We start from the raw sequence: 25028 nt of genomic DNA, 5'->3' as shown, positions 1-25028 counted from the left end.
GAGAATGTCTCAAGTCTGGTGCTCCTATATCCCTGACCTCCTCTAAAACTCTCTGGTCTCCCTCTTACCCAGAGTGCGGCCTCAGCACAAAGTCTTCCAAGGGCAACAGCATCTGCCTCAAGTGTTCTGACCATGTTCCTGGTTTCCATACATTTTCGCTGTGGTCACCTTCTGTTTATGGCAAGTGACACAGGTTTCCCATTTCTGGAACTAACATAAGTCAGACTCTTAAAATAAATGCATTTTCAACAAACATCAGATCAATTTTAAAAATAATTAACAAATTGCGGTTTAGGTGGCCAGTACATATGGAGTCAGGAAGGTACATCTCAAGTGGCTGAAGACTGAGAAGTTCCCTAAGGATAAGATGTGCCCGTGCAGGTTTTGCTGACAGCCCTGAGTTCTGTCCTAACATCACCCCTCTCCCTGCCACTATCTCACCCTGAGGAATGTACTCAATCCCTCCGAGCCTCTTTCCCCTCGTGTAAAACCTCCCACTTCATGGAGTATTTATGAAGATTAAATGAGACAATACAAGTGAAGCATTTAACACAGAGCTGGTGCTTACAAACTCTGCTGACTCGGTCTAGAACCAGGGAATGAACCGTGTCAGATGCTCCTGCCCTCCGCCCCCCTCATGCTGAGGTCCCAAGTCTGAAATCCAGATAGGTGGTAACTCACTGATTCTCAAACTTGGCTGTTCATCCAAAAAAAGTCCTGATATAATAATTCTGGAAGGAGGCGTAGGCATCAAGACATTGATAAAGCTCCCCAGGTGATTCTAATAGGCAGCCAGGTTGGGAACTAACCCCAGGGGGCTTCCGGTGACCAAGAAAGTGTAGCTTCTGATACTACATGCTCCAGGACCAGCCCCAGCTGCCTTCATTCTTGCTTCCCACCAGTGGACTCTGCAGACAGGGGAGAAAAGGTGCTCAAGGAGGGCTGACTTCGTGTTTGCCAGGAGAGAGGTGTTCATCACTTGCAGGGCCTTGCTTCAGAACCGAGCACTGAAGATCCAAAAGCATCAGGACCTGAACATAATCCCCACACAGACCCAAGTCAGAAGAACCCAAGCAGAATCTGCCCTCCTTCTAAAGCCTCCAAAGAAAGCAGACCTGCTGGACCCGCGGCGATAATCCCAGGGGGCATCTAGGAGGTAGAGACAGGAAAGCCACCTCTCCCTTCCTCCAGGGAGGAAAGAACTTGCTAAATTCCTGCCCCTCTGATATCTGCTCTGCTCCCACAACAGACCTAGGCAGGCTTCACAAGCCCCTTGTCCAGACCAGGGAAGGAAAGCTTAGCTGAAGTTCACATGCGCTTTGGGCTCCAAAGCCACATTGCTCCTTTACCCCTCTGCACCTGTTATTGCCCATCTCGGAGCAATGGACTGGGAGTCATTTCCACTAAAGGGGAGGCAGCAAGGATTTGCAGAACCCAGTGCAGTGGGGTCAGCGTCAATTCTGGGCAGTGCCTGTACTTCTTGGTCCCCTCCTTGGCTCATCCTGCTTTCCTGGCAATGTCCAGACATGCCTGCAAGTGGAAGGCACTCGCTCCCTGCCACATGCTGCTCATTCACTAAAGCGCCTGGTTCCTCCCTGCTATTCTAATTATGCGCAGCAATAATAAAGATGCTTTCTCCCTTACCAGAAGCCTATTTATGCAACGAGAGAGCATTTCGCCCCCACGATACTGAGTCGTCACTCAAACCCTTGTGGGAATCAAAGTCGCATCTCCTCAAGGATTGACTGAGCCCTGCCTACCCCCCTTCAGCCCAACAGCTTCCACCCACTCCTGAGCACCCATGTTTCTAGAAGCACCGCTTTGCTGCAGAGTAGGCAGGATGCAGATGCCATTCCCCACCACTGTGCTCCCTGTGGATTACTGATATTCATTTGACACACAGTAGGGGGTTTATTGAGCACCTGCTATAGGCCCTCACCAAGAGCATGGAAATGAAAGACATATTTCCCTGCCCTTGTCAGGAGAAGGGGCATTAAGAGAAAGGCACCAGCTTTTATGGTCCACAACTGATTCACACCCCGACCCCAAACGTTCACTGGCTGGGTGCTTTGATTCCTTGGCTGGGCAAACTATCCAATTCCTCAAAAGCCTCAACTGCCTCATTGGCAAAATGGGGTAATAATAACACCAAGCTCATGGGGTTGTTGGAGGAGTCAGTGGGGTATACACATATAAAATTGGAACCTTGTAAGCACTCGGTGAACACTAGGTGAGATTACCAACAGTCAGTTCCGGCAGCTCTAGTACCACGAAGGCAAGACCTCACCAAGATGGATGAGTCTGGGAAGGCTTCCTGAGAAGTGATACCTGAGCTGAGTTTTGAAGGATAAGTAGGAGTTTGCTAGAGAAAGGGAGGACGTTCCTGGCAGGGGGTGGCAGGAGGGCTAAGGGAGTTCACAGAACTTTGGGAAACAGGACCACGACCAGTGGCCTCCCACTTCCATCTATAGTTTGGTGGCCATGGGGCCATGGGGTAGCCAGACTCCACTAGTCTGTGCCCATTCTTTCGGACCCTGGGTGGAATTTCCTCAGGGTCCTATGACATGCCAGGCACGTGCTAAGAGAGGCTGGACAGCTTGACCACCTCCTCCCTTCACTCAAGCCCACTCGTGGCTGTGCCACGCAGGCCTGGCAGCTTTCTCCTGGGTGAAATGGGGGTAACGGGGCCTCTCTTGTAGCCATTCATTCCATAACAAATGTGGGCAGGGCCAAATGATATCATTCAATATTTTCAGATTTCAGCATAAACTGAGTCCTCAGTAAATGTCAATGTTCAAAATGTTTGTTTTTTATTGTGATTGACTGCCGGGATGTTAAGAATCCCGTCTCTAAACCCCAACACCTCCAGGAGGCACCCCCAACACAGGCAACCCCCCCGCCCCCGTCTGCCATTCCTCTCCTTAACCCTGTCCCCACCCTGGAGCAAATTACCAGGTGTCTGTTGCCCACACCTACCCCTGATTGGATCACCACAGGAGCTAGCCCAGCCTGACCACCCCTCGCCCCCCTGTTCATCTCATCCTTCTAGGGCTCCCTGTGTCAACTACTGCAGGTCTTCGTGGGGGCAGGATTGAAGGTCATCTCAGCTTTTGCTGTCCAAAGCTCTAAAGATTAAAAGGTAGCCCCGCTGGCCTTATAAATTAACTTAAATGTTCTATTAAGGAAACTTGCACACATATACAAAGGGAATAGTAATGAACCACCATGCGCCCATCACCCAGCTTCCACAGCTACCATATTCTGCCAAAATATTTTCTGGCCAGCCTTTCTGGCACATCCCACCACCCAGGGCTCCCACTGCTCACAAGTCCTAACATAGTTTGATCCCTCCAACATTCATCCTTTTGCAGCAGAAGTATCCTTGAAATAATCCCCTGAAGAGCACCCTTTTTATGTTCCTAGTAGAGTAGTAATCACTGGCCACACCCACAGGAGCTACCTAGGATGGCCCCAACGGGCTGGAGCTCTGGAATCGGACCGCCTGAGTCCAAATCAATACTTCCTAGATGTGTGACCTTGGACAGGTCACTCAACCTATGTTTAGATTTCCTACCTGGGGGAAACATGAATTCTGGTAACAGATCTGTTGTTGAGGCTTTAACAAATGAAATAATGTATGCTCATTGCCCAGCACAGTAAACACTGAGTGAAGGAAATCTTAGAAATAGATGTGTTAGATGATGGGTGAGCAGGCTCTGCTCCTGTGAGATACTATTAATATCTCCCATTTTCGAGATGAAGGCATGGGAACCAAGAGAGACCCAGCAAGTTGCCAGGGACAGCCTGCTCTGTGTCCCAAGTCCATGTGCTGGATATTCTCACAGGCTGCCTTGAACTGCAGATCACTGGAAGTGAAGAAACACTCTAGAATAGACACAGGCGAACAGTGGCAGGTGGCCCAGCACACCCAGCATGTGCTTCCCCATCCTGGATGGGGAGCTCTCCCAGCCTGAGGATAGACAACCACACAGCGCCTCTGTGTGCATGTGTCTGTAGGCTAAAGGTGCTGAATTCCATTTTGCAAGACAAATGGTGTGGGGGGAAGCACATCCCTGATCGCTCTTCTGATTTCACACATCCTATGGCCAACCTTGCATTCAACACAGCCATCCACTATGTATCCCAGCATGAGAAGCAAGAAACTGGTTCACTAACTTAGGCTTAGGAAATCTGATGTCCCTCTCTATCATCCTACATTTTCTTTTTTCCAATTTAAAGAAAAAGCTGGGGCGGGGAGGGGGGGGGGGTAATGAATCAATCCAGTTGCTGAGTGATATCCAGACAAAGCCGCCAGCCCCTTGCCGGCGTTTGCCAGCTGGGGAAAGGCAGGGGCGGGGGCAGATTTGGATGCGTGTTAGGGCCCAGCCAGAGCTCTGGCCTGGGCTCTCCAAGGCCCCTCCCAAGAGTGAGCCCCGTTAGGATATCCCCTCAACCCCCCCCCCGCACTCCCCCACTACTGCAGTGCCGAGTGGGGAGGCACCTCCCAGATCTGCAGGAACAATGGGCTGGGGAGGGGGCAGGTGCCTCTCAGAGCGCAGCAGAGGGCGGGGGCCGCGGCCCGAGACTGCAAGACTGCAAGCACCCGCCCGTGGGGGCTGCGCTGCCACTGGACTCAGTTTCCCCAGCTTTGAGGTCCCCGGCAGAGCTTTTCCTGGATGCATTTCCCTTACGTCCTAGGCATTTTAATTTCATCCTCGCCAGGCGGCTTCACCTGCCGCTCGCCGGAAGCCACCCGGCTACGCTCCCCTCCAGCGGCTGCTCCTGCTGAAAAGCCCCCGAGGTCAGGGGCGCGCGGCGCCTCCGTGCGCCCAACTTTCCCCACTTGGGACCCACGATCCCGGCCAGGCCGTCTCCTCCGCTGGCGAAACCATGATTTACAGCCCCGTGCTCGAGGCGCCGCTCCTCCTCTTCCCCCCGCCCCCGAGTCCTCTCCCGGTCCTTCCCCGGCACCCCCGCCCCATCTGAGCCCGAGCACGCTCCCCGCAGACAGCGGCCATGGCACATTAGCAGGATGCGAGCGTCCGTCCTCCGCACCGGGCGCCGCCGTCCTCTCCCCCACCCCGAGCAGCGAGCGGACCGCGGAGCCCCCGCCGCTCCTCCCTCCCAGGCCCGCAGAATCCCTGGGCATGGGCGGGGCGGGCGGCGCGCTGCAGCCCAGCCGGAGCTGCACCCCCACTTCGCGCGGACGGCCGACCCCGGGGGCGAGGGGCCGGCTCCAGACCCTCGGGTTGCCCCAGGCCCCCACCCCCGCCTCGCTGAGTCACGGAAATGAGCGGCTGGGGCTGCCGGCCCTTCCCTCGGCTCAGGGCGCGGGTGCACCCGTGGGGAGGGGGTCTGCACCCGGATCGCGAGGGGCCCCGCAGGCGGCGCCGGCCCGGGCCGGGGGTGGCCGGGGCGCTCGGGCGGGGGCCGCGGTCCCCGCCGCAGTGTCCGCACCCGGGCCGGGAGCGCAGCACGTGACCGAAGGGCCGGAGGCGGCCCCCGGGACCCCCGCTCCGCCCCAATGGGGCAGATGTCCAGGGGCGCGCGCCCACTCTCCCGCGGCCCGGGGGGGGGCTTGCGGGGCGCGGGGCCGAGCGCGCTCACCCCTGCCCGGCCCGCCCGCCGCAGCCGCAGGACCCGCGACCCGCGCTCACCTCGGGGCCCCGCGTCGCCGCCGCCCGCCTCCTTGTCCGCCATGGTCGCGCAGCCCCCGCCCGCGAGAGGAACCTCCGGCGCAGCCCCCGAGCCCCTGCGGGTCCCCGTCCGCGTCCTCGGCGGCGCTCGGGCCGGGTCTGAGGCTCCGGGCAGCGGGAGCACTGCTGTGACGCGGCCGCCGCCGCAGCCCGGACTCCTCCCCGCGCTCCTCCCGGGCCCGCCCCGCCCCGCCCCGGCCCCGCCCCCAGGCGCACGCCACGCCCACGGCCCCGCCCCCAGGCGCTCGCCCCGCCCACGGCCCCGGCCCCGCCCCCCCGCCCCGCGGAGCCCGGCCTGCGGGGAAGGCCGGGGAAGGCCGGCGCGGGCCCCGCTCGGCGTCTGCCCGCCGCGTCTCTCCGGGTCCGGCCCCTCCTCCCCGGGGCTGGCCCCCGCGCCGGTCGCCGCCGAGGAGGGGGCGGGGCGGGGCGGGGCGGGGCGGGGCCGGGCGGCTCTCCAGGCGGACGCCGGCGCAGTGAAGGCGCAGCGCTGGGCGAGCGGCGGGGCGGGGGTTCAGGTCCCCTCCGCCCCCGCGCGCGTCCGCTCCTGCGGGGAGCCCGGGCCGAAGCCCCGCAGCCGGCGCCGCGCGCAGACCGCGCTCTCCCGAGGAACCCGCCGGCCTCCACGGTGCGTTTCTCTCCCGGGGTCCCGGGAGGGCGGGCAAGGGCCACACCGGGGCGAGCCCGGAGCGCCGGGACTCCGCGGGATTCCACGCTGGCCGCGGAGGCTGCAGTCGCGCTTTTCCATATATGGGTTCCCAGCCCGGCCCTCGTGAGAAGTCTGAGAATAACGGCATTAATAATGCAGAGCTTCGGCGGCCAGTGATTCATCCTCCCTGTCCTCTGGCTCCGCGCCACGGGCACCTGTTCGCCACTGGCCGGGTGGCTTCTGGGCCCGCTGTGCAAGGAGGCGATGAGGGTGGTGATGAGACCCTAAGGACCCCCGTTACTGGGCCTTCCGTTATGCCTGGCCCTCTGCTAGGTGCTTAAGAGCCTTATCTCATTTGCTCCGCATAACTCTCAGAGCTGGGGACTGGTGGTCCCCATTTTGCAGAGAAGGAAACTGAGGTTTAAGGGATTTCAGGGATGATCCTTAGAACAGACATATTAAGTAAGCGACCAAGCTGGGATAACGACCAGCTACCCCTCACACCCTGAGATGGGCCACAGCTCTCAAAGGGTGCAGAATAGAGGCTTCATCCTACAACCAGCTTATGGAGGAGGGGGAACAGGGTGCTGCCGGGAGAGCCCAGAGACCAGCCTCCGCCCAGAGAGCGATGGTAGGGTGATGAGTTAAAAGGATAAACTGGCTCTCTGTCTGCCTGAATTAAAAATCCACAACACGCAGTCTCTGGCTGTGCATGAGACCATGAGCTAATATTTAATCTCTCTGAGCCTCAATATCCTCATCTGTAAAATTGGGTAGGTGAGAACCCACTTCCTAAGAATGAAGAAGGCTAGATGAGCTGATGCACGTAGCATGCACTGCTTGGGGGTCTGGCACGTGGTAAGCAGTCCAAAAAGTATTAGATATTATTAAGTCACAGGCACCTTTTTACAGTGGACAATGGCCAGTTGTTCAGGACAGTGGGCAATGACAGACACTCCCAGGGTACAGAACACTGTTTTTCTGAGTGCCCCCCTACCAGGACTACTTGCCTGCTGAGACAATACCCCACTATCTCAGAGGCAGACTCAAGACACGGCCCAGAGGCCAAGAGCACACGGCACCCAAATGCAGGCCAGAGAAAGGGTCTAGGCAGTCGCCCAAGTGACGAGACTAATCCTGCATCAACGCTCCTAGCTTGCCTTCCCAGGTCTGCTCCTGTATCCCTGCTGACGGAGGCTGGCCAGGCTGAGGCCACATGGAATGAGGCAAAGAGGACAAGGACAGCCACCAGCATGTGTCCACTGAGCACCAGGGTCACACAGACTTGTACCTAACCAGTGAGGCCGGAAAGAGTTTTTTTATCTACCACAGTTCTGATTAAGTCTTCATTCAAAACCATGCTGGGCACCTACAAGAAAATCCCTAACTCTTCAGCTTAACGTTCAACACCTTTGACAACATGTCTCATCTGGCATCTCTCTCCCGAGAAGTCTTTCTTCCACCAGCCTTCCTTGGGCATGGTTACAGTCTCTGTCTCCACGTTGGATGCCCTCTTTGCCTCCCTGGTCTACCTGCCCACCTCCAGGCATCCTTCAGGGCCCCAGTCGGAGGCCCCCACGCTACCTCCCAGTCTCCCATAGTAATCTACACACTCACACGTCTTTATTTTTCTCCTCCTTCTAACCCTGCTGCGTGGGCAGCTCAGCACTCAGAAGCCTCTTCTGTCTATCTGCAGACATGCCCACCTTCACATCCAGGGCCTGACCTTCCTCTGGGGCTGCAGACCTCCTGAGAGTCTCCCAGGGCAGCTCCCGGGCCCTTCCCATCCTGCCAAAGCCAGCTCATCCTCTGCCGCCCTCCCTCCTGACTGCAGGATCCCTGTAAAGGCAGCATTGCCCACAAGCCACCGAGCCACACACCAGGGCATCGGCTCTCACTCCTATTTGTGTCTGTCTGAATTTGGTCAATCTCCAAGGCAAGCGCTGTCCATCTGCCTGTGGACGATTCCTCCTCCACCTTCACTTGTCCACATTCCATCATGTCTCACTGCCTGTGTGTCTACAGGGCCACCTAGCTGGTCTCTCGTCCCTGTCCCAGCTGTCTGTCCATTTACTGTGAATCTGGTCTGCCCTGCCCACCCACCTCGCTGCTCCATCTCCCCTCACCCCTCATGACTTCTTTCAATCCCTCACACCCACCTCTGTCTCTTGTATGCCAGGATTCCAAATGCCTTAAAATGTGTTTGATGTTTGGACCACTTCGCCCTCATTCTGACACCAGCAGCCACCTGGAGAACTCGGAATGAACCTCTCCACTCCAGGAAGCTTTTCCTCCCCCGTCACCCCCATCCTGGCTTGTGTGCCCATCCTTAGTGTCCTCAAGGCACCCTGTCCCTCTCCATCAGGCTCCTGGCCCCCAGCATTAAGACATTGGCCTTGGCAGCCTGTCAGAACCAGCAGGAACTCCGCAGTCCCCACCTTCCTGCCACCTACGGTGGGAAGGCCTGAGGGCCATCTGCCCTCTCGCTGACACCCAGCTGCAGTGACATGAGGGCACGTGAGGACGATGGGGAATAACATGTGGGCCCTATGCTGCGGGCAGAGAGCAGAAGACAGTTTTGATTTTCAGGGAGCAGGAAGGGCAGTGCACACTCCGCCTGGGGTTTATCCTCAGGGCTTTACCAATTATCACACTAATTAGAAATCGCCCTGGTGAGCACACATTCAGCCAACCGGGGGCCTAGGTGGGCGACTGCATGCCTGGCCTCACCTACTTCTCATGGCAGTCCTCGCTGTTTTATGGCAGAGCAGATGGAAGCACACAAAGGTCGAGACACCTGTGCAGGCTTCCTCTGACCACAAACAGCATGGCCTGTCCCTGTCACTATAGAGGGAAGGGCTCCCACTATCCCTCCTTGATGCCCATAGTTTCCTCACCAATAGCAGCATAAGATCTCATCACTCCTCTGCTACCAGGTCCTATGTGAATTGGCCTCCTGATGCCTCTTGATTCTAGCTCCTTCCACTCTCCCATCCCTCACGCCCAAACACACATGCCATCCATGAGAACGTGCCAAATCTCACCCCACCTCAGGGCCTGTGCTATAGGTAGCCTGCCTGGGACACAGTCCCCAAGACATGCACAAGGCTCGCTCCCTCACTCACTTTGGGAAATGCCATCCCCCCCCCCCCCCCCCAGCTGGTTCTAAGACTGCTATCTCATCCCCACCGGAAAGTGAGCTCCATGAGAGTAGGATCTTGGACTATGCTGCTCACCTCTGTATCCCCAGGTCTAGAACTGTGCCCAGTGCATGGCAGGTGCCCAATAAATGCTTGACGGTGGTCGGACTGGTTCCATCAGTGAAACAGGAGCACAACAGGCTTCATCCAGCTGGGAGGACCAAGTCCACCGCGAGGACATCACACTGATTCCTGGCGGCTTGCATGGTCATTTCAGAGCACATCCATCCTCATGGGGAGGGGGTCACTCTGCAGCAAGTCCCCTGCAGCCCCCCTCCAATCTCCCCCTTCACAGTACTCCATGTGGACCCCCTTCAGCACAGTCCGTAGGATCTCTTCTCTACCTTCAGGACGAGAGAGACCCAGGCTGTGGTCTGTGGTGGTGGGCAGCGAGAACATCCCCACTTCCACTCATACCAACCTCAGTCCATCTCAGCTGGTCATTTGAGTCCCCAAAAGGGGCCCAGCCCAGAGCCAAGTCACCAACTTCCAGTACCCTCGTGCTGGTCACTCCAGCCACGTGGGGCTATCCTCACATCTCCAAAACACCAACACCTCCCTGGAAGCACATTCTCCACTCCTTTTCCCAGTAAATCTTTCTCCTCCTCTAGGTCACACCTTAGATGTCATTTCTTCCAGGAAACCACTTGGCCCTCCAAGACAGCATGAGGCCCCAACTCTGTCCTCTGAGCCTGACTCCCCATGCCCTGCTATCACACTGCTATCACAGCTCTAGGTCACTATTAGTATTAACCCATTGTATAGATGACAAATGGAGCCCCAGAAAGGTGCAGCTGAGAAGCTGCAGAGCTGAGACTGGGACTCAGGTCTTTGCAGTGTCAGGTGGTCCATCTCCCCCTCCAGCTGCCAGCTTCCCACAGTTGGCCATGTCCACAACTGTAGCCCCCAGACCATGGCACAGTGCCTGGAGCAGAGTTAAATCTAAAAAGGAAGAGCCCCTCAGCCTCAGGCCCTCACCTGACTCATTTTCTCTGAGCTCCTCTTCCCCCACCCACAGATACTCCCTACAACAGTCCCCTCCTTATCCTGCAGGCCCCACACAAAGATGGACCCTCTTCCCCTCCTGATGCATCTGCCACTGAGGCTGCTGATCCTGAGGATGCAGCAAGAGAGGACAGGGCAAGTGCAACACAAGCAAGTAGAGTGGAGAAGAGTGTGGGGTCACATGGAGTCAGACCAATGTCCAAATCTGGCTGAGTCATTCCCTGCCCTCGTCAAGTGACCCGAGGACACACCCGTCTGGGTCTATTTCTTCATTGTAGAAGAGGTTGATAATCATAGGCAGGATAAATATGCGAGATAATATATGTAAAACACTCAGCATAGGGTTGGGCTACATATGCCACAGTAAATAGGACTTATTATTTAATTTGCAAAATGGGACCACAAAAATGCCTATTCCTTGTGTATCATAAATTACAGAATGGATCTAGGCAAACAATTGGGGGGTAGGTAAAAGACACATGGAAGATATGGGGGTGAGTGGCTTTTTAAAAAAATGTTTATCCAAAGAAAGGTTTATTTTTTTTAAGATTTTATTTATTCATGAAAACCCAGAGAGAGAGGCAGAGACATAGGCAGAGGGAGAAGTAGGGAGCCCTCCCTCACAGGGAGTCCGATGTGGGACTTGATTCCTGAACCCAGGATAACACCCTGAGCCTAAGGCAGACACTCAACCACTGAGCCACCCAGGTGTCCCACAAAAAAAAGTTTTCTTTAATTTTGAGAAACACTGATACTAATCCAAATCTGAGCTTCTATGCAGGAAGCCTCCAATAAAAGCTGCTTTGGATCTTTATGACACGCCACCAGAATTTTATCTATAAAGTGAATATCATAAAAGTGCCTCCTTTATAACAGGATCAAGATTCAGATGAGCTAAGGCAACACGAAAGCTTAAGGGAGGGCCACCAGGGTGGTTCAGTCGGTTGATTTCGAGTCAGGTCAAGATCCTGGGATCAAGCCCTGCTTTGGCTCCATGCTGAGCAGGGAGTCTGCTTGAGGATTTCCCTCCCTCTCTGTCTCTGCTCCCCCCCCCCCCCCCACGCATGAGCACACGCATGCTCTCTCTCACTCTCTCTCTCTCAGATAATTAAATAAGTCTTAAAAAAAAAAAACTTAAGGGAAATCCCAGGCAATAGGTCAAATACATCTTAAAAATCCAAACTCAGAGCTCAATCGTGGTATCCAGTTTATACATCCTTTTCCCTTAGATTTCCACCCCATCTGGTGTGAATCAGCCTCTCCGTTAGCATTCCAAAACACACTTCACGTACACAACATGGGTTGCCACATGATTCTTCCCGGAGAAACATTCGACTTCCACAGGAAATTATTTCTCAAAATAGCACAATCACTCAGGCCTGCAATGTAAACTTGAGGAATGCCTGCTCAGGTAATGAAGGGTCATCCAAATATTTTTTTCCAAGTATTTCAAACAGCAGAGCAAACGTCTGTGGCCACTCTCACAGCAGTAGTCTCAGCTCTGGCTCTGCAAGCTCCTGGGGCTCCTAATGAGATGGGATGTTCTGGAAGCCACATATGAAGGAGGACAATGCAGAGTGAGATGAGAGATGGGGTCAGAGAAGGAAAACTGGAATGATCGGTGGCCAGGAGAGCTATCTATATTGCAAGAGCTGCAACTAACTGTAGATTGTTAGAGCCAGAAGGTTTCGTGTTACAGAGAAAAATTACTTCTTGCATCTTCTCGAGCTTGTAGCCCAGTGCCTGGCTCATAATAGGTGCTTGATACATGTTTCTTGAAGAAATGAATGAGTGGCCAAGCAAATAAATAATGGAGTGGCAACAGGGGCTCAAAGGAAGAGGCTAAATCTCTTGTTCAAAGCCATACAATTATGGTCAACCCCCTGCTTCTCAGCTCCGTTGGGCTCTCAGTGTCCCCCCTGCCAAAGGCCCAGCAGGAGGCTAACTGCATTTGATTGCTGATGACTGCCTGCCAGGGACACCGAGAAAGTACTCAGGGGCCCTTTCTAGCTCTGCGGAAATGAATACAGCGATGACTAGTGATGTCTGGCCTCTGCAGAGTGCAGGCTGAGGCATCCCTGTGATGCTGACCCCCAGGATCCCTTCCCTCCACCTTTCTAGAATTATATCCCAGGCAAAGAGAGCATTCTGCCCCAGGCAAAGATAAATCTGAGCAGATCCAGCCACCTGTAGTCTCAAATGCCTGGAAAAGTCCTTGAAAAAAAATCAAATCTCTCCTACCTTGGTGCTGCCTGGTTACCTGCCATCCTAGAGTGGCCTGTCTGGATGGTTCTACTCCACCACAGAACATCGGCACACCCCACATAGATGTGCGAGGCTATGCTGCACCCCCTGGTCTGCACCGTTGTGTGTCTTCCTCCTGGTGAAAGGTCCCTGGTCACAGCATTTGCATGGAGAATAGAGGAAGGCAGCACCGGGCTGAGGGAACGGTGATCTGTTGTTAGGTCACCAGGTTCCTGAGCTCAGGCTTGTGAGAGCTTGTCTCTGGGTCTCACCCATAAAGTGGAGAGGGACCATTAAGTCTTCGCTAAGAGCCCATGAAAAGATGTCCTTCACTTCTGAAAGCCATAGACTAAGGAAGAATGATTTGATAAGGACTTTAATCATGAGATCCATTCACTCCTTCCATAGATATGTACAAGGTTTTACTATGTACCAGGCACTATGTTCTAAGCTTGGAGGAAGCCAAACAGCCAAAACTTATATTCTTGGCCAGAAAGACTCTGCTTTTATTCTGGGGAAAGGGTAGCCACCGACCACCCCCACCATACAATTCCAAGCTTTCAGCACCCTAAAGCCCAGCTGAAGGCCCTTAGAACCCAGACTGAGAATCAAACTCCCAAGTCTCCATTGGTTAGCAACTAAACAAAATGGTGGCTTTCCTGTGGGTGCCCTTGGCAGAGGCGGCCAGGCCATGTCAGGAAGTGGGTTGTGAATGGTGGGGCAAGGGAAGGCTCTGGCGTCAGGCAGGGTGCCCCGGGCAAGTTAACCAGCGTCCTCAGAAAGCCTGCCTCTCTCTGGAGAGAGAACAATGAATGGACACAGTGCCCTAGAGTGCTCAGACAGTCCACTCAGAGCAGAGCTACCCACACGGCAGGTGGGCCTGGCACGAGCAGAGCCACTGCACCCAGGCTGCCAGCCCACCTGCACCTCCCCTAGGCCTGGCCCCAGAGGCCTGCCCATCCTCACTCCCTTTAGTGCAACATCCCACCTCCATTTGCTTGTGATGGATTTCCATCCTGGATGGTGCTCCAGGCCATCCGGGAACAAAGTAGAGGCATCTTGACCAAAGCGAGATGATGGGGGAGTGGGGGTTCTTCAAGGACTTTGGGATTCAGGAAAAAGAATAGAAATATCTTCAAAATTCTGTCTCCTCCCCTGTGACTTTGGCCTTTTTCCTCGCTAACAAATGCATGATGAGCGTCACTTCTCTCAAGGGCCACCACCATCACACTGGCACAGACCAGCCCCTTCATCTCTCCTCAGCTTTCCGGGCCCTCCAGCTACCATCTTGGGCCTCCTTCAGCTCATCCCAAGGGACACCTGGGAAGGTGGTCAAGATCGACTTCTCTGCTCATAATCTTCCAAAGATTCCCCACTAGAATTCGGATCAGCCCAAACTCGTTTCTAGGCCTACCAGGGCCTGCAGGATGGGGCCCTATCCACCTGCTGGCTATATCCCACTCACACACCCAGTCTCATCCCACCACTCCTGGGCCTCCAGTAACCCACATGACACATTTACAATTAGAACAAGGAACGCCTTCCTCAAGACACTTCTAACCACCGGAAACCAACATAATATCCTGACTTAGTCAAAATAACTCACCCATTTTATCTTCTAGAAAATGGAGGTGTAAAAAAAAAAAGGCAAAAAACCACATAGGTCCACGATGTCTAAGATATCCCCCCAGGATTGAACAGTTCACAACCTGAACAAGTGTACCCAGTAACTTGACACTACTCTGTCTCCTGTGATTCTTTAGCAGGTCCAGTTCTTCCTGCCTCATCGTTTGCTGACCTCCATCCTCACCTCTGCCCCTGCTTAATATCATCCAACTGAATCACCTTAAAAGTCAGCGCCCTGGGGAGGCCTTCTCTGGCCCCCTCTGAGCCTTTCCCCACTAGGCTGTGGCCTTTTTGTGGGCACTCGTAATAATGAACATATATTAAGTACTTGCTGTGTGCCAGACATTGCTCTGTTACTTCTATTGCCCTATTTGATCTTCACAGCAATGTAGAGGAAGGATCATTGTCCCCATTCTACAGACAAGGAGACTGAGGCCTTCCATAATTCCCCAAGGAGTAAGTGGCAGGGTCAGAATTTGTACCTGGGCAGTGTGATCCGAGGACAATGTCCCAGTCTATCTATCCTGCACGCCATGGAGAGCAGTGCAGGACTGTGTCCTGGCACCTAGCCTGGCACCTACCACGTAGCAAGGCCTCAAGAAATGTGTTGACTGAATGAAAAGTCACCCAATTAGAATGCAGAATTACAGTTTACAAAGCACCCTGACATCTCTTCTCTTGATTGACTCATAAAGTACTTGGAGAAGTGTCACTATTCCTGACTTTTTTAAGATAAGAACATTGGAGGCCCAGTGAGATTATAAGCAGCCTTGGCCTGAGGGCCCAACTCTAAGCAGCTGCTTTAAGCCATTTGTTTCTTTCAGATCTACTGTTTGGTTTAAAATTTTCATGTACATTCTGCATTCTATCCCATGATACATCTGCATCTGTATTTTGTTCTTGTTTTTGTTTTTTCACTCTCTCCCCTACGTTGTACCTCTCACCCTATGACTTATTCACTGCATCACTGGAAGCCCGGACCTCCCACAGGCCTTCCTCCCATTTTGCCCAAACCCTCATCGCCATTTGTATTTGTTTTCTAAGCAGAACTAACATCTTAGATATCTATTACTTGTCTTTGAAAAACCTATGTTGCTGTGGCAAGTTTCAAGCATCCACGAAAGTAGAAAGAATGATATAATGAATCCTTAGGTACCCAACATCCAAGCTAACCCAATTTTTAAAATCCAACTCATTAAGTGACGTGGGCCATCCCAGGAAGCCATCAGAGTAGCTGTCATTCACGCATTATGTGTAAATATGCACATCTAATTTCCATGGCCCTCCCTCTGAAGCACAAACGAATACTGGCCCATATTTCAGATGTGGACATTGAGGGTAGTAAGGTCGGGTCACTTGCCTGAAGCCTTAGAGCTAGAAGGAGCGGAGCCAGGAGTCACCTAGACTGGCCAACTTCACCATCTGGAGGTGAAATACTGCTCCGTAGACAGGCATAACCAAAGTTCAAGGCAGAACTTGACCAGCACCGGGCATGTAAAATTTATAAGGAAAATGCTCTGGGCCTCACCTGCACTCTGTCCCCTCCATCAGAAACCAAAGTCCTAAAGGACAGAGGGCCAGGAGCAAAAAGGTTAAGGTGCATGAGTTTGGGAGTCAGGTTAGCCTTGGGTTTGAATTCTAGCCCCATCCCTTCCTAGCTCTACAGTCTTGGGTGAGTTACGACCTTCTTGGCTTCACCTGTAAAAGAGGGTTGATAAAACCCCATATCCTAGAGCCTCTGGTGCATTCCATCAGATAAATGCCTCACCCACCTTCCTCAACAAAGGAAGCTTCCCATCAACGCTGGTCACTACAAGTGGTTATTACTCATAACCAGCTCTCAGTACTGAGCCCGGCCTTTAGGAAAGAGGGTGCGCTTTTCCTAGGAGACTACTTTTCTTAATCAGCCTCTCCTTGGAATGTCTGTAGATTTGGAGGAAGACAAACAAATTAAAAGTAAAACGCATCAGCCTTCCCTACTCAGTCAGTGGAGGGATGGGGGCCACGTGTGAGAAGGCCGATCTGGTGGTCCCGGCGGCAGGGACAAAGGCGCCCTGTTGTCCCCGGGCCCTGCGCTGGCACACTGGCACACATGTGATGTTGCAGGGCACACCCACGTGCCGCAGCGCTGGGGTGGCCAGCACAAGAGCTTCAGGCCAGGCTCATCCAGCCTCTCTCCAGGACCTCCTCCTAGGTTGATAAGAACCAGGAAGGCCCCAGGACACCTGGCACACGGTGTGCACTTTGCTAACGGTGGTGATCGCCGTGTCAGCAGTGGGACAAGCACCAGATCTGGCATCAGGAACCCCATCCCCAAGACCAGGCTCTGCTGTGCCCATGCTGTGTGGCCTCAGGCAGGTGACCAAACCTCTCAGATGCCCAGTCTCCTACAATGCAGGTACAAATCACACTTATTCCTCCTGCCTCACTCCACCTGTCACAGACCCGGATTGGAATCCTAGCTTTGCCACTTCTGAGTTTGTGGCATTAATTACCCTAAACCTTATTTGCCTCCTTTGCCAAATGGGACTCATCGCCACGGCCTCCTCCCAGCTCGGAGGTGTGACAATGGGTGTGTGTAGGATGCCTGGCTGAGGCACTGGCATGGAAGTGCTCAGTGGCAGAGGATGGGTGCCCCCTGGCTAAAAACGACAGTGACACTGACTTTAGCCACCAGCAACAGCAGCCCCCTTCTGCATTTGCTTATTTTATGCCAGACAATAAGCCAAGCACCTGGTCGGGGTAGGTCATTTCACCTTCCCAAGAGAGCAACCCAGGTGGGAGGCGGGAGGGAAGAGAAGGAGAGGCCTCCTCCCATAACTAGCCTGCACCTGCAGTCTGCGAGGGGAAAACGGAGAAAGACGTTGTCCTGAAAGCTCTGGTTTGCTCTGAGGGTGGAAGGTACTAAGGTCTGGGTCAGGGTGAGAGGGTCTCATTCATTTTACGTCTCCCAAAAAGTTGTGATTGTCTTAATTTTCTATTTTTTTCTGGTGTCCCGGTAAAGTTCTAAGGTTGGAGCAAGAGGAGAATTATTTTTAAATCAAAATATTGAACTTGGAAAAGTTAAATTTCTGGGTTTTTTTCCAGAAACAGTGCAAATTGAGAATAAGAAGGAAAATAGACGAGGGGCGCCTGGGTGACTCAGTTGGTTAAGCATCTGCCTTCGGCTCAGGTCATGTTCTCAGGGTCCTGGGATCGAGCCCTGTGTCCGGCTCCCCACTCTGCAGGAAGTCTGTCTCTCTGTCTGCCTCTCCCCACTGCTGTGCGCTCTCAGGCTCTCTATTTAATAAATAAATAAAATCCTTTTTGAAAAAAGAAGGAAAATAAATGAAGTAATAGGCTGCATAATAGGCGTGAGTGTGCACAAGTGTGTGTTTCTCAAAGTCCAGAGCTAAATACACAACGGTCACAAAAAATAGCTCCACAAAGAAAACAATTAAACAAGGACATGAAAAATTATCATTCTCGCCAATAATTTATATGTGTGTATATAATTAAACACTGAGAAAACATGGCATAAATTATAAAACAATGAAACGATAGTATCTAATAATGATGAGATTGTGTTAAAGCTTATCCATTCTTTTTTTTATAAAAAGATTTTATTTATTTATTCATGAGAGACACAGAGGGAGAAGCAGGCTCCCTGTAGGGAGCCCAATGTGGAACTCGATCCCAGGACCCCAGGATCACACCCTGCGCCAAAGGCAGGCACTGAACCACTAGACACCCAGGTGCCCCTAAAGCTTATCCTTTCATGCAGAAATACATAATACTGTCATAAACTAAGCTTCACACTTTGAGAAAAGCATATGTAACATTAAAAGCACTTTGATCAATTAATCCTTCTCTTAGAAATCGATTCTAGGTCACAAGAAAACAACTATTTTTATGCACATATGTTTCAGTGTTATTTCATGCAAAGAGTACAATTGAATAGAATTACAAATATAAATGAGAAGGCAGTACAGCAACATGAGAAGATGTCATAATATAATATTAAATTTTTGAAAAGCAGAAAAAGTCAATATACTAATGATTAACTGCTAAAATTACCCCTGCATGTGGATAGATCCTGACATGCAGAAAAATCAACAGTTGTGCTAAGACAGAGGGATAATGAGGGGCATTTGGTCCTTTCCAGATGCCTTTAATGACCTGTCATATTTTTCTATCCCCCTCTTTCTCCAAGCCCTGCCAGAGACTGCCCCCCACTTCCCTGGAAGGGCGGGGAGCTGCATCCTGCCTCTCAGTCGCTACTCCCACTCTGGCCATTTGATTTGGTTCCTAAATTGTGTTGCTGTTTCTTGACTCTGCAGCTCTCAAAACAAACCAGTGGTGTGCGTGTGAGATCAGAAGGCAAACAAGCTCCAGAAAACACAATCAACTCTGTGCGGGGGCCAAGGAATTTCACATTTGGACACGAAATGTCAGATCCCACAAAAGTCCTTCTCAGGTCCCACGAGTGAGCTCAGAACGTCTGCCCTTCCCCAAGCTTGCTTGGCAGGGCACCCGGGCACCCCCTGGGAACCTGCCAATGCAGGGTGGGGCTTACCCTACCCTGTCCCAAGGCCTGGGCCATCCTTCACCATGTCTTGGGTCACATGTTCCTTTAGGAATCTGATAAGCACTCACACTTTGCACACCATTTTGAGGGGTTCATAGGTTTACATGGTGGGAATTTGTTCATTCATTTACTTACTCATGCATTAAAACAAGCAAGTATGAAGGGCCTATTATGTATCAGGCCAGGAGGGTAAATACGAGGGTAGAAAAACATGGTTCCTACCCTAGATGAGAGAAAGCATAGTTTCTAGAGGTAGACAGAAAACAAGAAAATACACTTTAAAAAAACGATTTTATTTATTTATTTGAGAGAGAGCATAAGCAGGGGGAGTGGCAGAGGAAGAAGGAGAAGCAGGCTCCCCACTGAGTAGGGAGCTCAACTTGGGGCTCGATCCCAGGACCCCAGGATCATGACCTGAGCCAAAGGCAGATGCTTAACCGACTAAGCCACCCAGGCGCCCCATAAATACACTTTCTAATAAACTGTGGTTGGTCTGGTCTAGGTTTATGTTGTGCCAATATCAAAAGCTACTTTGAGGGATGCCTGGATGGCTCAGTGGTTGAGCATCTGCCTTGGACTCTGGCCGTGATCCCAGGGTTCTGGGATCGAGTTCCGCATCAGGCTTCCCACAGGGAGCCTGCTTCTCCCTCTGCCTGTGTCTCTGCCCCTCTCTCTCTCTCTCTCACTCTCTCTCTCTGTCTTTCATGAATTAATAAAATTTTTTTAAACATCTTTTTAAACAAAAGCTACTTTGTACTGAGCACGTATTAGATGCCAGGCATAGCTCTAGGCCCTCTCCATACAGTATACAGTTCATTATGGATTATTGTGGGTTATGTTTAATTCACTTACATTCCTAACAACCCTAGAAGGTATAGCATTATCCTGCTTACCGATTAGGAAACTGAGGCATGGGAAAATTTCAATAACTTTTTCAAGGCTGGTCAGCAATGAAGTTGGAGACCTGTGACCCCCATCAGAGTCAGGCTGGTAACCAGGCAGCCTCTGTCAAGATGTGGCTTGCTTATCCTGGGGCAGAGGGGCTTAACAGCAAAAGGAAGCGGGCCCACAGGATTCCTCAGGCTCTCCCCACGAACAGGCACCCATGGTGTTCTGAATTATGCCTGCACTCTCTGAGCTGGGCTAACTGCAGGAGTCTCCCTGGGAAAAGCAGAGCTCACGTGAGGTGACGCTCCAGGTTCTGACAGGATGGAGGATCAGGCCCCAGATGGAGAACTGCTCACCTGGGGCTTGCTGAGTGCACTTGTGTGGGCCTCCAGGCTACTTTCCCCAGGACACCTGACCTCCCTCTAAATACCCCTTCCCTTAAGGACGGACGACGGGCCATCCAGAGTTGGGCTCACCAAGTCCACACATACCAGATAGGATTGGACAAATACAAAGTCCCATTAAGAGACAGAATGTCTTTTTGGCTGAAGCCAGGGAGAAAGAAAGGCAGTATCTAGAGCTCACAGTTGAAAGCACAGGCCTGGGTTTGATTTCCTGCAGCATGGCCGTGGGCCCTTCTGGTTACCACAGTGTTTTCATCAGTAAAATGGGGATAAGAACTGTACCTACTGTATAGGAGCATTATAAACATTAAATGAGACAATACTTGTACATAGAACAAGTGGCTGGCACACAGTTGAGTGCCAATAAATGTCATGTACTATTGATTACAGACAGATCTATATTAACATATAAGATAAATGCAAATCATATCAATCTACTTCTCTATTTTTCTATTATAGCTACACATGCATTTAAAAGACTAGAAGGAGGGACACCTGGATGGCTCAGTGGTTGAGCGTCTACCTTCGGCTCAGGTTGTGATCCCCTGGTCCTGGGATCGAGTCCCGCATCGGGCTCCCCGCAGGGAGCCTGCGTCTCCCTCTACCTATGTCTCTGCCTCTCTATGTCTCTCATGAATAAATAAATAAAATCTTTTAAAAATGAAAGACTAGAAGGAAAGACATTAACATAGTGGTAATCCCTGTATAATAAGCTTATGAGTGATTTTTATTTTTTTTATTATATCACCTCCCCAAAATTTTCAACAGATAATGTTTTTCTTTCATAATCAGAATAAAATCAATATATGAATCTTTAAAACTGAATCAACAGAAGGGAGATAGGTGGGTTAAATAGAGGGGAGAGGTCAGAAAGGCATGTCTTAATGTCAGGTGCCTGACACCATTAGAGGAAGGGGGCACCTTGATTTCTAAACTTTGGTCTCCTTGGAAAGTTCTGAGTCATCCAAGTCAGCACCCAGGTTCCAACTTCTGAGAACATTGCTAACTCTGTCCACCTGCACCCCACATTTGGTCCCCTTCTCTACACGTGTCCAGGCCTCCTCACGGCAACGCCTCATGACTTCATCTGCCAGTTATGGCTCACTGACGTGCCAGCCCCAGGATAGCTGCTTTACTGGGTGGTCTTTTAGTTCAGACCTAGAGACAGCAGGTGACTTGCCCAGGACCACCCAGCCAGGAGGTGGCCTGGCTGGAATTCAAACGCACATCTTCTCACTTCATCTTCTCACTTCAAATCCATGGCTTATCTGTAGACTCGTGACTAGCTCATGACCCAGAGAAAACAAGGGTTACAAGGTATATGGAGAGGGGCCAGGGGATGGAGTTTCTGTTTTCTGATTAGAATTCTTGCATATGGATAATCTGGGTGTTAACTGTGTGTAATTATGCGTGTGTGTGCACACGTAATTATGTGTGCGTTAGAGACAAAGAGAGAGAGAATATATCTATAAAATGTTTTTCAAAGACTAAGAATAGGTAGCAACACATGGAGCTTGCTCAGGTTCTTCAAAGTATCAGAAAAACAGAATTGAAAGCGAAAAAAAGTATTAAGAGAATGGATTCAGATGTGTAGAAAATAGGGAAACTGGGCCCCATGGAATGCTTTAGGATCGAGGCTCGGCTGATTCTAAGTCCTTGTTCCTGACCACAGAATCCTGGAAGTTCAAGATCGGAGGAAATTTAGAGGTGACCCTGTTGAATCTTCTCTCCATGCAGAAAACCCATCTGCTGCTCCCACACCACCATCTTGTTTAAATGCCTCCCCTGGTGGGAACTCACCATTTGAAGATCCCACATCCCACCACCTCAGAGTGGTGTCAGCAAGCTCTTCCTCTCATAGGTGAAATGTCTTCCTCATTGCATCAACTTTTGGTCTTAGTTCTAACCTCTGGAGTAATAGGGAATCAACCTGCCCTTCTATCCCAGAGTTTCTGTATCAGAACAGGTGGGGAAAAAAACAAAACAAAACAAAACTACCCTTCCTTGACTCAATGACAAGCAATTTGGAGATGGCTCTGTCTCCACCTCTGCTCAGTTACACTGTGGCTTCATGACCTCAGAAGGGCAGCAAGATGGCCGGTGCACTTCCAAACATCCAATTTAGCCACTGGGTGTCCAGAGGGAAAAAATAGGTCTTCTTGTGGGTCTTTCTTCTTTCCCATCCAGCCTCTCCTCACTTCCCATTGGACAAAACTAGACCGCATGACCACTCTGCAGTCTGAACCAGTCCTGGGCCAGGACAGTGGGATTATCTTCACTGGCTTAAATGGAGTTGGGTTTACTCCCAAACTGGAGACAGTCTCCTTCCGTGCAAATGAGCAAAATTGTGCTCTTCCCAAAAGAGATAAGGTGGAAATAGATTTTGAGTCAACAATAGTGACTTTAACAGTATCCAGCACTCAGTTTGCAGAGTGGTGGACATTGCCTGAGGTGGACACCAGGATCTGTGCCTGCCCGAGATCCACTCCCCTTCTGCTGTGGCAGCACTTGATTTTGCTCCAAGGAGTTCCCTCTCTCTGAGAAGTCCTGGTTGATCAGCTACTTTAATTCTATGACCTGCCCTATATCCTTCTAGTACATTTTTTTATAGCTTCAATAGCCAGACCCAGTCTCTGTTGCTTGCAGCCAAAGAATTCTAACAAACCCATAAGATCTCAGCCCCAAAGGCACTGAGATCTCCAGGGTCCATTCTTCTGGGTTGGCAGCAGCCCAGGATCTGACTCTGGAATTTAGAACCTGGAATCTGGAGCGTCTGGATTAGAATCTGAGAATCTAAGCAATCCTCTGACTAGCTGTGTGATTTTGTGCAAGTCACTCAACATCTCTGGTCAGTCAGACCCTGACATCTCTTTGATCCTAGCAAGAATTGTCAAACAAAGAACAACAAAAACCAGAACAGCAAACACACACAATACACACATGCACAGAAACCCCATACATGAATGTGCCCATCCAAATCAAGAAATACTGCAGTCAGAAGTCCCAGTAATAATCTACAAATCACCATCTCTTTGCCCAGTTAATTACCAAATTTCAAATCACACCACCTCTCTTTTTCTCATTTGTAAAATGAGGATATTAATAGCATTGCATAAGGGCTTTTGGATGATAATGTAGAATAATATTTGTAAAAATACTTTCAGGATACCTGGGTGACTCAGTCAGTTAAGCATCTGCCTTTGGCTCATGTCACGTTCCCAGGGGCCTGGAATCAAGCCTCACCACCTCCTCCTCCTCCTCCTCCTCCTCCTCCTCCTCCTCCTCCTCCTCATGCTCCCTGCTCAGCGGGGAGTCTGCTTCTCCCTCTCCCTCTGCGCCTCTCCTTGCTCATGTTCCCTCTCTCCTCCCTCAAATAAATAAACAAAACCTTAAAAAATACTTTCTACTTTGTTTATTGCCACCACATGCAAGGAATCAATATTCCCAATATCTGCTGAAAACATTTGCTTATTTATAAGTAATAACTAAAAAAAATAGTAAAGTATAAGTATATATAGTCATCCTCTCCTCTCTCTGCCTCTAAAAAGAAACTTCTTGGGGTGCCTGTGTATCTTAGTTGGTTAAGTGGCTGCCTCTGGCTCAGATCATGATCCCAGGGTCCTGGGATTGAGCCTCTCATCAGGCTTCCCACTCAGAGGAGAGTCTGCTTCTCCTTCTACCCCTACCCTCAGTTTTGCTCACTCTCCCACCCTCTCAAATAAATAAAATCTTAAATAAATAAATTAAGTAAGTAAAATAAAACAAAAGGATACACCTTGGGGCATCTGGGTGGCACAGCCAGTTAAAAGACCAACTATTGATTTCAGCTCAGGTCATGATCTTGCAGTGGTGGGATCAGGTCCCGAGTCCAGCTCCACACTCAGCACAGAGTCTGCTTGAGATTCTCTCCCCCTCTCCTTCCCCGCTCACTCTCTCTCTCTCTCTTAAATAAATAAATAAATTAATTAATTAATTAATTAATTAATACATAAATAAATAAAATATTTTTTAAAAAATAAAAGCATGCTTCTCTGTGCATTTGAGTTTCTATGATATTAATGGAGAGAAAAGATGTAACAATGTGCACACACAACTGGAGAAGCCAGAGGCTAGCTGATACATGTGGAAAAGAGAATTCTAATTCTCACCAGAGTTGGCTTTTTTTCACCAGAGTTTTAAGACGAAGAAGAAAAGAGAAAAAGAAGACAGCTTTGATCTAAAAGTTGAAGGTGGAAGGGAAAAAAAGAACAGGCGCGAAGAAAGTTTGCAAATCTGAAAAGAGAGGAGAGATGTTGGGGGCGGCTGCCATGAATATGGAAAAATGAGAATGTGGGGAGGCAGGCAATAGCAAGAAAAAAGGGATTTTTTAAAGTTGTGCTGGATGCCATGAATGTCTCCCTTTGCACTTTCCGAGCAGACAGCAGGAAACTTTTAATTTGGTTTCAGTTATTTGGGGATGTTGCACTGATGTTTCTCTGACCACTGTGGCAGTCCGGTTTTTTACGGTACCTCAAATATCCGCTGAGCTCCTCATATACACCAGGCACTGCTCTAGGCTCTGAGTACACACGGCCCTTGCCCTTGCAGATCGTGTAGAAAGCACTTGGTTTGCCTCATTCTCCCATCCCAGTGGTGGCTGGACCCCACAGACATCCACAATCATTCCTCCCCAGCCCCTGGGCACTGTCTCCGATGGGGCCTTGGCCATGTCACTCTAGATTATTCTATCAGGTGATGTTCTTGCCTCTAGTC

The 25028-nt window shown here is 51.0% G+C and overlaps 1 protein-coding gene across 1 annotated transcript in view; it reads right to left on the bottom strand.

Moving 5' to 3' along the window:
• Positions 1-5861, bottom strand: part of HSPA12A (heat shock protein family A (Hsp70) member 12A) — a 65638-nt gene extending 59777 nt beyond the window's left edge. The window contains exon 1 of the mRNA XM_041742556.1: positions 5658-5861. Within this exon, the coding sequence (XP_041598490.1) occupies positions 5658-5700 (43 nt within the window). The 5' untranslated portion in view covers positions 5701-5861. The remainder of the gene's footprint in view (positions 1-5657) is intronic.
• Between the last annotated feature and the right edge of the window lie 19167 nt (positions 5862-25028).

Source organism: Vulpes lagopus, chromosome 2, assembly GCF_018345385.1.
Source record: "Vulpes lagopus strain Blue_001 chromosome 2, ASM1834538v1, whole genome shotgun sequence".
Classification (NCBI taxonomy): domain Eukaryota; kingdom Metazoa; phylum Chordata; class Mammalia; order Carnivora; family Canidae; genus Vulpes; species Vulpes lagopus.
The sequence above is the reverse complement of the archived record's forward strand: the minus strand, read 5'-3'. Positions and strand labels throughout refer to the sequence as shown.